The sequence below is a fragment of the Dysidea avara genome, chromosome 4, assembly GCF_963678975.1.
Source record: "Dysidea avara chromosome 4, odDysAvar1.4, whole genome shotgun sequence".
Classification (NCBI taxonomy): Eukaryota; Metazoa; Porifera; class Demospongiae; order Dictyoceratida; family Dysideidae; genus Dysidea; species Dysidea avara.
Genome location: NC_089275.1, coordinates 20,211,187 through 20,227,114, shown reverse-complemented (window position 1 = coordinate 20,227,114; position 15,928 = coordinate 20,211,187). Strand labels below are relative to the sequence as shown.

General features: G+C 37.1%; 1 protein-coding gene across 1 annotated transcript; it reads right to left on the bottom strand.

The window, feature by feature from the left end:
• Positions 1–1,088: 1,088 nt before the first annotated feature.
• On the bottom strand, positions 1,089–15,832 carry LOC136254155 (uncharacterized). Its single transcript, XM_066046835.1, has 20 exons — positions 15,471–15,832; positions 11,406–11,925; positions 10,328–10,440; positions 9,915–9,983; positions 9,794–9,847; positions 9,021–9,068; positions 8,694–8,750; positions 8,512–8,634; positions 8,266–8,454; positions 7,806–7,913; positions 7,083–7,280; positions 6,722–6,900; positions 6,467–6,638; positions 6,241–6,405; positions 5,476–5,579; positions 5,379–5,424; positions 5,149–5,238; positions 4,948–5,093; positions 1,985–2,171; positions 1,089–1,420 (listed from the first exon to the last, which is right to left on the bottom strand). Exons 1-20 carry the CDS (start codon positions 15,774–15,776, stop codon positions 1,169–1,171), a joined length of 3,126 nt encoding a protein of 1,041 aa, XP_065902907.1. The 5' UTR covers positions 15,777–15,832; the 3' UTR covers positions 1,089–1,168.
• Positions 15,833–15,928: the final 96 nt, after the last annotated feature.

The following is a 15,928-nucleotide window of genomic DNA, read 5'->3' as shown; positions in this document are numbered from 1 at the left end:
GACAATAGCATACATTACACCACCCACACATACAAGTACACAAATAACACTGATGACTGATCATGAATTACATAAGAGTAGTCAGCACTCTAATAAAGCAGTCACAGTATTAGAACTATGTAAGGATTTTTATATAGTTTATCAGCTATAAATGCATAGCTGGTGAGGTGAGCAGCTATTGTCAGCTGGCTGTGACCCTTTTGTTTTGTCTCAGAAACAATGTAGTGCTTCAGTTCATTTCCGCCCCTGGTCATCCCCCCTCACATCAACTACTTCCTCCACCACTGGGACTCCTGCCATGGAAACTTTCATAGTTTAATTATGACAACTGTTCCATTATACATAGCAGGGCATATTATTCAAAATGTCTTCTTTAGTATCCTTACGTTTTCACATCATAGATGTATATGCATGTCACAGTGATAATGTCTTATGGTTCTGAAAAATTGCAATGCATAACTCACAGATTGTATTATCTGCTGGTAGTCTCCCAATAAAGTGTATCAATAGCACAGACTAAGTAATAAAATTCTCTGCTGCATTGTTGGACAATGTAAGAATTGGTGTAATAGCTACAATATCAATTATTATCAAGGCTATTAGAGTTCTGAAATAATTGAGGGTAATATTGACGCTATTTATTGTAATCTATTTTACAGGCAAACTGATTGGGAGAAGAAATTAAATTTGTAAGAATTATAATCAGCTAACTTGTACTAGCTATTGCTTAATAGTTGTACCTATAATATAGCCTCAGGATAAAAGTCACATGATGGATAGTGTGGCAGACTGGCAGGAAAACAAGTCATGTGATGAGGTATCCATGTTTGTCAGGCTGGAGTGGCTCTATGACAGTTTATAATTTCTTTAGTCTAGCTCCTTGTTGGAAGTCCAGCTCAGCATTGTGTTGTATGATGTCAATCTGCATACTTATCAGCACTTAAAAATTTTTCATTACATGGTTGTTCACATTCCTATTTCCATTCCCATTTTCCTAGAATGGGAATGGAAATTACTGCTAGTATTGGGAAAACACATGTCCACTACTAAGTTACTACTACAATAATAATTGATGTATCTGTCTGTGATGAAATTTATATAATGTTTATTGAATAACCAAAAGAATTTGTACATTCACTAATAAAACATTTATCGTAACGCATATGCATTAATTGTACATTCTACAGGCATTAGAGTCTTGTCTCCTGAAACTAGTCTGTGATGAATTCTTGCTGATTTCCTCCTCAATAGCTGACTCAAGGTCAATATGGCTGATAGTTCTTTTGTCTTCCTCCCTCAGAGCAGCTCTGGATGCTGCCCTAAACACAGCACTCTTAACACTACCACCAGTAACCTCATAGCTAGCCAATCGGGTATAATCAACATCTTCAGCTACTGGAGCTTCAGGTGGTAATATCAACTAGAGGTCACATTATGACTAATATGTATTTGTCCAACCAGCAAGATTTAAATTTAAAGGATGCATAGTTGTATAATCATTTATATACAAAAATATATACAATAAAACTTCATTGTGAGAATAGAAGTGCAGTCTGGTGATAGGTCTAATTGCATGTGCTATGATAGGCTACAATTGCTGTACTATTTAGTACCAATGTGAAGGTTGCCAAGTTATCAATACTAAATTTGAGACTTTTTTGACAACAGTCCTGTTAGTGACTGAATTTGCACACAGGGGACTTCCATGCACACATACATGCATTTAATTCTAAGGTTTTTAATAGACCATAATTTGTTTCAATGACACATGCAAATCTGAATATTTCTTCTCCTATTGTGCTTTGTTGCAGATCACTACAAGATCTAATTTCACGCTGGCAGAGTGTCTTGATCAGTAGTTATGAACAACAAAAGTAGCTGGTGAATTTAGTGTGCATGCACTTTTTCACAACATAATAAAGCATCATATGATTTTTTTTGGGCAACATCTTTGTTTTTATACTTAATTGTAGTGCATACATACTTTCCATAACCTCTCCCTCAGTGCAGGAGGTGGAACATCAAACAGCAACACAAATTTAAGTCTCCTGAAAACTGCCTTGTCGATGTTATCAATGAGGTTAGTGGTGAGGATGACAATTCCAGGGAATCGCTCAATGTGATAGAGTAGCACACCAACATCCAAATTAGCATAGCGGTCAGTTGAAGTGCTAGAAAGCATAATAAAGCCATTGTAAATGAGTGAGTACATAGGGCTTACCTTAGTGATCCTGGGGCTCAGTTAGGCAAAATGAACTATGGGGCTCTTTATTACATGCATATAAGTAAGCAGCAAATAATAATGAAAGCTAAAAAAAGGGCGAATATAGGACTGGAAGCACAATGCAATTTTACTATCCAGATAACCTGAACAAAATCATTCCAGATATATAGATCCTACAAGTATAGTGACTACTATATAAGAACAATACACATTTTATCATCAAAACACTGGTACTTCAGAATAGAACATAGCATAAGTTACCAACCATTTCATCACGCAATTGTAATTCCTTAATTCAATGACGTATGAACTTCCAGTTTGAACCATTTAACAGAGCAGTCCTTCATCTCTTAGTGCACCAAATTTAATTATCTCACGTGAGTGAGCATCTTGTTATATTATGAGGAAAATCATAATGCCTATCGTGCACCAATTATCAACATGAGATACCTAATATTGGCAACTGTACTTTTGTAATGGACCAATTATCGGCTCAACGTGCAATTTTGTGTGTAACTCCATGATGCCTCGTTGGTTCTTTGTAAAATATTTATGGGAGGTGCAGTCCTAGGATAACTCCATTTCATAGGAGTTTTACGAAGATGGAGCCAACCGTTCAAGAGATATTATTATCATTATCTATTAATACTTTACAGTGACTGTCCCTGAAGGTCTGACAGCAACAGATATTCAGGTTACTGGTTTGCAATATAAAATTATTTTTATGCAATTCCATGGTAGTCTTGTCCCCAGCCTCCCACGTGCTCAATCATGCGAAGGTCGTCTGGTGACATTACTTCAACGTCTTGACCCAGAAAGTGCACATTAATAAGGTATACACCTGAGAAACTACCTTAGCAGTAGTCTAAAGGTCTTCTTCGCCATTGATTATTGTTCTACATGGAATGCTAAGAAGAGTTTTGTACATCAAGTTTTAATTGACATTTATTTGTCACTCCAGCAATTTTTTTATAAGTAACACTCATTTAGGCGGATGAAAAGTTTATTCATTTGAATGTAAGCATAAATGAACACAAGAAACATGTTTATAGCATTATTCTACTAGTGCCAAGAAAGTGGACTGAAGTCACCAGACAACCTTCACATGATCAAGCGAGTGGGCAACTGGGGACAAGACTAATTCCATGGTTAACCAGCATAGCTTGTATAGTGCTTTAACAACAATATTATTATTACTGAATGAAAAAAACAATTGTAAGAAATGTTTTAGAGGGTATAACAGCCTATTGTGGTACTGGGTAGTCTCCATATCCCCCTGTAGCCTCTATACTTTACAAGTGCCGATAATTGGTACCTGCCAATAATTGGCGACTTATGCTAACATTCAAATGAAAACTAAGTTTATAGCAATGTTAAATTGTGGTGTTATGTATCAATGAAAGTTTAGCATAAAAATTGCTTTGAATTATTAGAAACTACCTTAATGGTATCAAACTACTATCCAGATAGTAAATTACAGGTTTTGCAATTGAATTCGTCTCATTTGCAATTGAATTCATCGCCTTTGCAATTGAATTCGTCTCATTTGCAATTGAATTCGTCAGTATTGCAAATGAATTCATCTCGTTTGCAATTGAATTCGTCGGTTTTGCAATTGAATTCGCCGGTTCTGCAGTTGAATTAGTCGGTCTTGCAATAGAATTCGTCACATTTGCATTACAATTTGTCATAAACAAAACAGCTCCAAGAAACCAACCCGTTCATTAAGAGATGAACTATTTATGCCTTGGAGAGTTACACTTGAGACACTAGAAGGTAATTGAAGCTAGTAGTACGCGAAGTTGATAGCTGTCTGACAAGTTAATTAACTTGCTCGCGAGTGACCACACCCATCGCGAATGGCGTAGTAGAGTTTGGAATGTTGCTGGATAGGCTGTAGAGGAAGAATTATTGCCTTATAAAGAGTTGTTTACTACTGTTGTACTTGAACAAGTTCTTGTAGCAGCTGCTATATCATGTTTTCGTGTTTGCTCCAGCTGCCATTCTTGTTACGGACTAATTTAACTGCAAAAGCGACGAATTCAATTGCAAACGGGACGAATTCAATTGCAAAACCGATGAATTCAATTGCAAAACCGATGAATTCAATTGCAAACCGGACGAATTCAATTGCAAACGGGACAAATTCAATTGTAAAGTCGCCAAATTCAATTGCAAAAACCTGTATTATCCGGTTATCCAGATAACACGGGTGAATAGTCATTAAATAAGCACAGTTGGTAAAGTGCATGCAACTGTTAAGGGGATCTGGGGGGAATGCCCCCACATGAAAATGTGATTAAATCTGGTAGTAGTTCTGACTGAAAATTGCTATTGTAAAGTTATAACCAATCAGTGCATTAGTTTAATATCAGCTAAAGAATGCAGTAGGTGTTGCTTAATTTTGAACAATATTTTTCATAACTTTAATTAGGCGCATATACTGACTATTAACTATTCCATTACAGTGGCTGACTGTTCTATTAGAGCATTTAATATGGCTCCTTTGTTGAAGACAATACCCACGTTAGTGGGCATACTATACACATTTTACTCTTTGAAGCTTGCATCTGGAGTTTAGGGTCCCTAGTTTTGGTAGCCCTGGTGCTCCATAAATCCAGGAGCTATAGGCAGCTGACTACTTTCACTGCCCCTTAGGCTGAATCGCACATAAACCATCAGCTTAACATACGAATCAGATATTACATTAATCATGCTCTTACCTCATGTCAGTTCTAGTTCCATACAATCCTTCTGCTTCATCAAACACAAGGATGGCATCAGTTCCACGTGTCTCCTCAAAGATACTGTCAATATTCTTAGTACTCTCGCCAACCCACTTGCTCAACAGTTCACCACAGTTGATCACCTGTACGGTAGTGGTAATCATATGTCAAATTGGAGTGCCACAATATCTGCCATACCTTCAATGGTTTTCCCACTTCATAGCCTATTGCTTCAGCTGCCAGTGTCTTTCCAGTGCCAGGTGCACCATGAAGTAGAACTGTAAGTCCCTAAACAGATTGCAAGGACATCTTCACTGTGTATATTAATTATATCATTTGCCATTATATCATTATGCAGACCAGCCATGCCACAGTGGTCACATACTTGAAGTAGTATACAATCACAAAGAAGTATGCTTCGTACATACCTCAGTCATTCTCTTACCAAATCCCCACTGTCCAAAGAGTATGGAACTGCACAAGTGATACATGTCCATCATATATCTTAGTAACAACACAACATACCGAGCCTTCTCAAACTGAACAATCTCTTTCAGTTGTTTCATCAACTTCTCCTCTACTACCACCTGATCTAGTCCACCAGTGGGCACCACACGATGATGGAAGTCCTACAATATGAAGCGGACTGTATTACTGTAATTCACTTTTCTTATTCGCATATAATGTAAAATTATACAAATATTCTTATACGAAACTTTTAGTGCACAACTAGTGGTAAAAAGTTTCCAAGCATTATCTGTATGGCTTTGCTGCCTTTAGCTAATATCTATACTGTATCTATTCGACTAAGCAACAAGAACGTGGATAGGGCTTCTTTACCACTGTAGCTACCAGTGCTGCAAAAGATAGAGATACTGTAATAGAGCAGTCATGTAAAGTAATTTTTGTTCAATGTAAAATTACATGAAAATATTTTTACATGAAAATTTTCATTATGAAATATTTTTGGATGAAAATAAAGTGAATTACAACTGAACAAGTGATAAGACAATAAATAAGCACGGCTTATAGTTAATAAAAGAGTATAAAGTGCATTTGTCGATTGCATCTAGCATGAATCAAGTTTTCATATAGACCAACTGATTTGCCTACACAGCATCGAAAAAAGCTACAGCATATCTACTATACACACAGCATCATAGTTAAAAACAGCAGAGACCTGTAGATATTACTACCAACTATAATGCAAATGTAACCTCCAGTCAAAAGCATTTTCATTGGCACACAAAAGCTTATTTCTATAATAGATTTTAGATACAACACATCTACCTTCATGCGTAGTCTTCCTCTTAATTGCAGACTAGCTCCTTTCAACAAGTCAGTTTGTGTGATTTTAGGATTATCCCCATCACGCGATACTGCTATACTTAAAGCTGACAGAACAGCATTTTTTATGAAACCTCCTGTTAGTGCATATCGTAATGACAATTCAGGCTAAAGAATATTGCAAAAAATCGATTTGAAATGATATAATTCCTTGTGAATATAGTCTCACAAGGTCAACATCTTCAGCCATCTTCATATCTGCTGGGATATGAGACTCCCATATTGCCTTCCTCAACAGGTGATCTGGCTGATGGAACTCCAGTGCTATGGTGATACGACGATGCATAGCTTCATCCAGATCAAAGGGACGATTGGTGGCCATTATGATGAGACCATCATGTCTATAATATGGTATATGTTAATTGAATCATCCACATACCCACTGCTAGCAGCAGAATTATACAATAAACACTCTACTCCTCACCTTTCAATTTCCGTCAACAACAAGTTCACATTGTGCCCTCCATGCTCTCTGGTTTCAAAGATGGCCTCACACTCATCAAAGAACAAAATAGCATCATTGATCTTAGCCTCGGTGAAAATGAACTTGAAATTCTCTCCAGCTGCCATTCCACCCAGAGATGGAAAGTTTATTAACAGAATCTAATTTAGAAATAGATTTATAAATACTTTATAAATACATATAGATCGATAAATAATAGTTTAGATATAGATTTATTTATAATACCAAGAGTAAATAATATATAGATTTATAATATAGATTTATATTATTTATAAATACTAAAAGATTTCTTAACCACATGCATGTAACATAATATTCATACTTTTTTGCTGAGCTTGTTGGCCAGAGCATTAGCCATCATAGTTTTGCCAGTACCAGGTGGTCCATGGAACAACAACACCATTCCTGCACCGTAAGTAATTGCATCATCCAACCCCAACTTCCTACGACATCGTTTGTACATTTCAAAGTTGCTGACAGTGTTATAAATCAACTGCTTTTGTTCCTTACTCAGTACAACCTATAAGTACATAAATAGAATATGCTCAGTCAGATGAGTACAACAGTTGTCAGTCGGTGTGCATAATAAAAGTTCATAGCAATGAGTCAGTTTTTTACAAATCAGTGACATACCCAGACATTTAAATGGGATGGGTTATAACCTCTCTCAGACATGCCATTACAGTCAATCATCTGGGCAGCTGGCTATTGTATGCAGGAATAACAAACATTGTTTCTTCATCATTCCAGAACTTTGCAAACAATTTGAAGTCCATTAACAAAAGGCAAAATTACTAGAGGTACTGAATGTATTGTAGAAGCAGATTTTATGACAAAGGGAAATTAAGTTATATTATTTGGTCAGTAAAATGTTACTTACGTAGCAAAATAAGGACTCTCTTCAGTAATAAACTGATTTTGGCTTCACCAAAGCTAAAATGTTTCAACAAAAGTGGTCAAGGCCTTTTCCAAAAAGGGGTACGTATGCTAGGAACCATTGGAATCACCCTGGATCAACCACAGCAAATGGACAATTCCTATGTACCTGTTCAAACTTTGTCTTAGGAAAGTATAAGTGAGATCCTTCCACCACTTCTGAGAACTCTGTGTCCAGTCCAACACAGAAGTCAAGCATACGACGGTCTACTTCAACCTATAAAATAATGACTATACCATAAACACTTTTATACTAGTCCCATTGGCAAAATGATATAACTGAGTGCTCATATCACTATAGATGCAATACACCCATAAACACACACACACACACACTCTCACACACACACTCTCACACACACACACACACACACTCACACACACACACACACACACACGCACACACACACACACACTAAAACAGGCACACAGAGACACACCAACACATACACACAACACACACACACACACACACACACACACACACCACACATGTACGCACACGCACACACACACACACATACAATACACATAAACTCTTCTGCACACAGAAACTACACATTACTTACAGTACAATTGTTGGTGTCACCAGTGAGACTAGAATTGTGCACAATGATGATCCCTTCCCTCACTAGTGTAGCAGACTTGTAGAAATATTTGCGATGGGCAATCTCCTCCTCCAGGTCATTACAGAAAAGACGTAATAACACACCAACCAACAAACCAGTTTGAGCCAAGGGTCGAAATTGATAGTTGAACTAAATGAGAATAAAAAACCTGGGATAACATAAACACTATTATAGCCCCATGTGTACTTTGTTTGGCCGAATAACACCTGCCATGAGATGCAAAATGACATTCTTCTCAAATGCTGTTAGGTTACGAGATTTTACTATCCTCTCTAGTCGAGGAACCCAGCTGGTGGTCTGATGTGTGATCTTTAAATATCAACAACAACAATAACAACAAGGTACAGATATCTAAGTGAAGCACTTACAGCTAATCTCTTTTCACACTTCTTTTGCTGGATTTTACACTTGGACTCTGTTTCTCTCTGTGGATAAATAAAACATGAAACATTACAAGTGTGCACTTAACCTTTACCATTGTATTGAACTTTCATCCACTACTAAAATGAAGCTAACGTATGTGTTGAATTGTGAGTTGGGCACCACAATGTTTACTTTTTACTAAAGCATGCAAAACCCCTGCAGTCAACATACACTACAGACTTGAATAGATTATATATTTGGGAAGCAAGGGGACTATGAGCTTGAGGTAGAAGAATAGAAGGGTACAGTTGATCTGTGTGCATTTTACGTACCTTTTGTCTCAAGTACTGTGTAGCAGATGATCCGTCGTCATATTGTGCCTGCATATATAGCCAAATAGTAGACACATACTAGACACAGGCCACTCAATGTAATGGTACGTATCACTAGACCAGTTACTTATTATTCCAAGTGAGACATTTGTTTGGCAGTGAAGTGATTACCATGCAGCAAATTGGTATCATTAAAATTTTAATTTAAAAGTTGTAATTATATGCATACAGTACGTATATCAATGTCACAAAAATTATTTTAAGGCTATGCTGATAGCTATTATACTGCAATGTAAAATTTTTCATGGTATACTAAATTTTGTGTTTTTTTGTGAGTAATGCGTATCATACATAGCCCACACATGAGAATCATAGACTTGTGTATACGTCAAAAATCAAGTTGATTGGTCAAATTCACAGTACACTGCATACAGTACTTATGTTGTTAACAATGCAATTAAGTACGTACATAGACCTTAGTCCTAGAAGTATTAATTACAAACAAGCACACGAAAGGCATTTGTTTTATGGTTGACAAAAAAAATCTTTTTCTACAACTTTAGAATTTGAGAACCCCTTTCAAACCCAAATTGTGTCCAATTTATATAATAGAGCATTCCAATGATGTTCTATTAGAGCAACGAATGCTTCATTAGAGTATGTTAACAATCTGGATATTGGAACTGTACATAACACTTATTCCCCAAGTGTACGACAATTATTGTTTTATAACGTTTTCACTGTTGGTGGCGCACAAAAGAACAATTTCTCACTTCTGTTTCTATCCTCATCTCTATCTCCTTAAGTTTTGTCAGGAAATAAAGATACTATGTAATACAAATAACAAATGGTATATAAACAACAAACAACAGTTACAAGCACATCACTATAAACCTGAAAATGATCATCTAGATACTCTAGGTCTTTCTTGTATGGCTTCAGTTTGTCAGGATCTGTGTCTTCCTGAACAATAAAAAATTTACACTAATATTGTTACCGGTCACAAATGACAGGCTACATATGTGGCCGGATTTGTGAAAAGGGGTCTTCCACACACATTCAATTCTGTGAACTTGGAAGACCATAATTTTGTATTAAAGAAATGTGCAAACCTGAAATTTTCTCCAATTGTTGAGCTATTTTGGTGTACATTCATGACAAAATTTCAAGTAAATAGCTTTTTTTTCAATCTTACGGATTGTCAAAGTTGATAAACTGGATGTGTGTGGAAGTCCAAATCCAGTCACATATAAATATATTATCTCTTAAAAGAGCACATAATTTGGCTCCACATTAAAATCAAGGACCTGTGTTTCCTCTCCTTCAACTTCAGGTGGCCCAACCTCATATTTCTCCTCATTTTCCTTCAGTCGTTCTATCCTTAAAAGCTGGTCTAAATCCTGAATATTCCCTACCTTTCCTACAGTGTGAGATTAAATATCAAGTGCTGTATACTATAGCAGCTCTGTGAAAATGATTGATGGTACTACACTATGCATAGTGCAAGCAGGTCACTGTGTGAGAAGGTTGACTATCTGACTTGTAAGCAGATCATTATTCTAATTCAACAACTACCTGTAAGACTACAATTTCAGTCTCTGCTGGTGCCAGCTGAGGACTTCACAGATTAAAATCCAGGGGCTAAATTGAGGGGAGGGGGTTAGAATTGGCCAAAATGCTAGTCGTAGGTAAATTTGAGCTAGTTGTAAAATTAATGGTTATGGAGTTAGTTGCAAGAGTCAAACTGAAATAACACAGTACTGTAAGTAAAAGTTTGTATTGTGTACACTTTAAATCACTCTAAAAATTGCTTTACAATCCAATTGTCTTATGCAGCACTTACAGTACAGTTTACTACTAAGATTAAAATTGTCTTAATAATGTGCTAGTTACTTTTTCAATCTTGTATAGCTATAGTTTATTTAGTTTCCTCTCCTTATATCTATTTTAGTTAGTTCAATATTTGGTTAAATACGTATTATTTCCAGATTTATCTTGTGATGCATAGCTATTTTTGAAGGGCGTATGCCCCCAGATCTTCTAGCTACATGGAGCTAGCTCATTCGGAGTTAAACTACATTTAAAGTACAACATGAGAGACTGTACAAAACACTGTACAATACTTTGAAACATAAATGCAAATATTTCATTAAATATCAACCATGTGTAGCAAAATATCCATCTTCCCTGTCCCTAGGACTAGCTATAAAAATAGATTTGTGAACATTTTTGTAGGCTGCTCGTATTGAAGACACACAGCAGAAAATAAATTTGTTCAAATAATATGCATTTAGTCAAATTAATGCTAATATAGGACAGAAAATGTTTAAATGGCTGATCACTTACTAAAAGAATGCGTAAATATTTCACTACACAACTACACACTTTCCTGATCTTTAGATCCTTCTTCAATGTCAGTCTCTTTGGTATTGTCTTGTGTTACTTGGTCCCGAAGGTGCTGATGTTCTGGTTCTGCTGCAATCACATCTGCCAAGCAGGTTTGCTCGAGCTTCAAAAAATCATTTTGTTTCACATCTGCCCCTAGTAGTATCTTATGAAAATGGGGATCAATGTAAAATTGTTCAGTAAATATGGCACTAGAGCTGTGTTCAATATCAGGGAACAATCCCTGTTGTATGTGCAAATGATCTTGATCTAAAAATTCTACTATTTCTTGTAGTGTTATTTCCAGGAATTCTGCCAATGTAATGGGATTAATTTCATATTCAACAATATCACCTCTACCAGACTGTCTGGCCATCACAAACATTAAAATGTCAGTCTCATTTGGTGAGAGGTTGAACTTGCGCCACAGACGCACCAATCTTGGTAACCTCACTTCACCAAATTTCTCTTCAGTGGCTTTCAACCGTAGTTTTATGATCTTCTTTAACCTCTCTGCAACCTGTAAATCCACAACTTCTCAGTAACTGCATTATTACAAAACAGAAGCCTTAGTTAAAATATATTTCCAGCTATGCAGCTAAAGTAGCACAACATCAACTATGCTGGAACATTTAAGATGGGACACCCTTAAAAAAAGGCGTATGATAACAAGACTACAAACACTATTTAAATTTTACATAATGACTATGCTCTTGAAATCCCACATCACTATCTCTACCCAACAAGACACACCAGACAGTATCACCCCCAACACTTCATTATTCAAAATTCACCTATCAACAGAGCTTCTACTCAAAAACAATTAATGATGGAACAACCTAGCATAAGCAATCAATTATTGGCCAGGTTGTACACCAACCTCGTTTAGAACAAGACATGCACAAACTTTTTACACCCAGCAATAGGCAATATAATACTCTAGGTGTCCACAACGTACCAGCTCCCCAGGCACTGGCGTTCTTCAGTAGCATCCGGCCAAATACAGTAGCGTACGGCATCAATTATCGACCGTCGATATCGTTTATCGTCCACTCGTTAACTTGCGTACATCAATTATAATCCGGTTTGAGGTATTTCGCTTGGCATTCCCACACAATTCAAAACTAAATCTTGCCAATAGTACAAAATAGTCTACCAGTGCTAATTGTAATTCCACCAAAATTACAAGTAAGTCTTATGAGCGATTTTCGAAATACAGTTAAATCAATTTCTAATAAAACAAACATTTCAGTATTTTAAACACATTTCAAAACAAATTACACAGCACTGTTATTTCATCAAGAATGTTACAAAGGTCAGCACAGTAATCCTCGTGCCACTGAGAAGAACCATAGCTACTGTGCTTCCTGCTAGGCTTGAGCCAATTATGCTTTGAAAATTGCCTATTATGCTTTTGAGCAGTGTTCAAAAATCCAGCCTATTATGCTCAAAAGTATGCTCTAAAAATCAAGATTATGCTCGAGAGCTGACTGTTTTATTAGAATATATCTATATTTCTTGACTGCTGTATTAGAGTAAGTGACTGCTCTATTAGAGTATCTCGATCTTATTTCCATAAAGTGTGAATAATCAGTCAAGAAATAGTAAAGACAATAACACTGCAAGGTTTTTGATATGAAATGCAGTAATAATGTGCAGTGTGTTCATGTTGTGCAGTATTTTTGGTGCGCACATTGCACGTTTTAATTAAAATTCTTGAAAATCGTCCTATATGCTGGCATAATGCTTGATGCTTTTGCTAGCCTATTATGCTCGAAATTATGCCGGCATAATTGGCGCAAGCCTACTTCCTGCCGTACGGCAATGTAACCAATGACATACAAGCTCTTTGTCCTTATACAATAACCAACAACTGCTATCCACTGCGTATGGGATTCTTATCCACCAGTTTCTGAGCAGTGTAACATGTCTTCCACAGTTGACAGCATGTAACAAGCCTCCAATCTCTAAAAACCAAGCGTACTGTAGTCGATGGTGCCTGAAAGTGGGTGTATTTTATTTTACAAACATTCTCTTGTTCTTGTAATCAATTCTCCTGTTGTTTAGATAGTCTTATAAGATTTTATTTTAATTAATCCAGCTTTCTGAGCCAATTCTTCCTATGTATCTCCATGGTCATCACTTCCATCTATTACAGAGAATCCTTCCTTCTCTTTGCCCACACAAATTATCAGAAACTGCTGTCTCTCTACAGCCACTAATCCATCATGGTTAAAATTACCTTCAACAGTACAAAGGACACAAATTCCAAGTTCCATTAGTGGTGACTTCCTCGAAAACAGACGCGTATACAAGGGGTCTGCAACTCCCTTGAAATCTCATACAGCCCTCTTTGAAATCTTGTTGAAATCTCTGCTTTTGAAATCTGAAATCTCTGAAAATTGTTGTAAAGTTCTGTATATTTCCTGTGTACATCTGCATTTGCAGTGTCACGTATGCTACGTCCAGCGTTTGCAGAAAACTCGAGAAAGAATTCCGAGTATTTCCCGCATACTGTGTATCACGTGATGCTATTATTTCTGATATCTAAGATTTCACATGTTCTGAAATCTTGCCATAATTGCTTGAAATCTTGAAAAATTGTGAAATCTTGTACAGGATTTTTCGGAGTTGCGGATCCCTTGCACGTATATGTGTAAGCAAACATTATTCCACTGAGAAGGGTGATTATTCTGGCAGAGTCATTCACTAGGGCCTTTTGAATTACTGCAGTCAGTCTCTTCTTACGTCAAACGTCGTGTGTAAGGATCAGTGTGCACTACAACAACAGAAAAAGTTCAGTATGCTACTAATACCATTTTCACGCCAAGAATAACAGACTAGCACATAGAAAATAAGTCATAAACAAACCTGTCATCATTCACCAACAGTACAACGTGACAATAGTTGTTTTAAACTGTTAGGACAGCAAAACATGGCAGCACAAGGCAGCTTAGTGTAGCGAAATTCCATGTTTGAATCTGGATTCCATACGATGATAATAGATGTCGAGTTGGCCGATAATAGACGTTGGTCGATAATAGATTGCTTACGCTACCCACGTTGACACCACGTTGACACCAAAGGTAACCAATTCGTGGCAGTATGGCAATAGTCTATTAATGGATAATGAAACACAATGGAGTAGCTGGTCTGCTTTTTGAAATATTCACCACAGTACCTGCCATATCATGACATGCGTGGGTGAACAGATGGGACATTCTATTGTGACATAGATCCTTTATGATATTAGAAAGTAGGCCAGCTACGAGGTTGTACTTCTAGTATGCTATTACCCATCCATTGGTGATTACCACATAGCCATGAATTGGCTGCTGTTGTACCAGGTCTGGTGGAAAGAACGAAAGCGTGATATTTTTGTATTGTAGCAGTGGGCTTCTTTCCACATGTATTTTAAGCACCTCATTTATAATTTTTTTGTGAATATGCTCTATAAACACGAATTTCCCGGATGTTTCTTCAACAAATGACCGGCTAATGCCGGTAAAATATTCGTTCTAGCTTGTAAACCGGTACCAGCACAATATCCATTCGATAAATAATAGGCTGTGCCTAGTCACAGCAGTCACGTGAATAAAAAAACTTAGACAAAAAAAACCTAAGAAAATGAAAAAAAAGTTTACTAAAGCAAGGATCAAACCCAGGACCTCTTACACTCCAGCCACTGTATTACTGTGCTGCCAGCTACACCCTTAGTTTGTACCTTATATATGTCATTCATGAAGAAGCCTATATAAATAATACCAGTAAAGAAGAAACCAAACCTGAACCCTGACCCTAACCCTAAAGTACAAGATGCGTACCCTAAAGTCAAATGCTCGGGGAATATTACTAGGCACATGCCCTAAAGTTGAATACTCGGGGCATACTAGACGCATGCCAACCCTAGCTCGCCTCAAACTAAACAAAAACTTACCTTCCATACAACTAGGGTGTGAATTACTGGGTGACTGCGCTGTGACTTTAGCTGCAAAATGTCCAGTCACGGTGTCGTGACTCTAGCTAGGCACAGCATAAATAATAACAGTATGTATGTTGGCATACCTCAGCCAAGACTTCCGTTAAGTGCATAAACTCTTCTGCAGTCACTGGCTCGTTGACCACGTGTGGAGTAGACATATCTTGCCTTAATTTCCATTTGCTCTTATTCACTCGCTGCCTCATACTTGCCCAAGATATATAATCAGCCACAAACTGCTGGTTCACCTCCTTTGGATCGTACGGATCATTCCCAATTTGCACCAAGAGATTACACGTCAGAGTTGAGCATATGTAAGAAACGGCTGGGCATCTTTCTTTAAGGTTTGATAAATAAATTGTCGGGTCTGATAAAGTCTCTTCTTTAGCCATCACTGAGGCAAGTAGAAAATCGGCTCAAAACTGTGGGCGCGGTACTTAGTCTCTCCCTTGTGGTCTTATGATTAGAAATTATCCAACGGGGCGCTTATCGATCATCCAACGGGGCGCTTATAACAAATCGGCCGATTTCCTAAAATATGAGA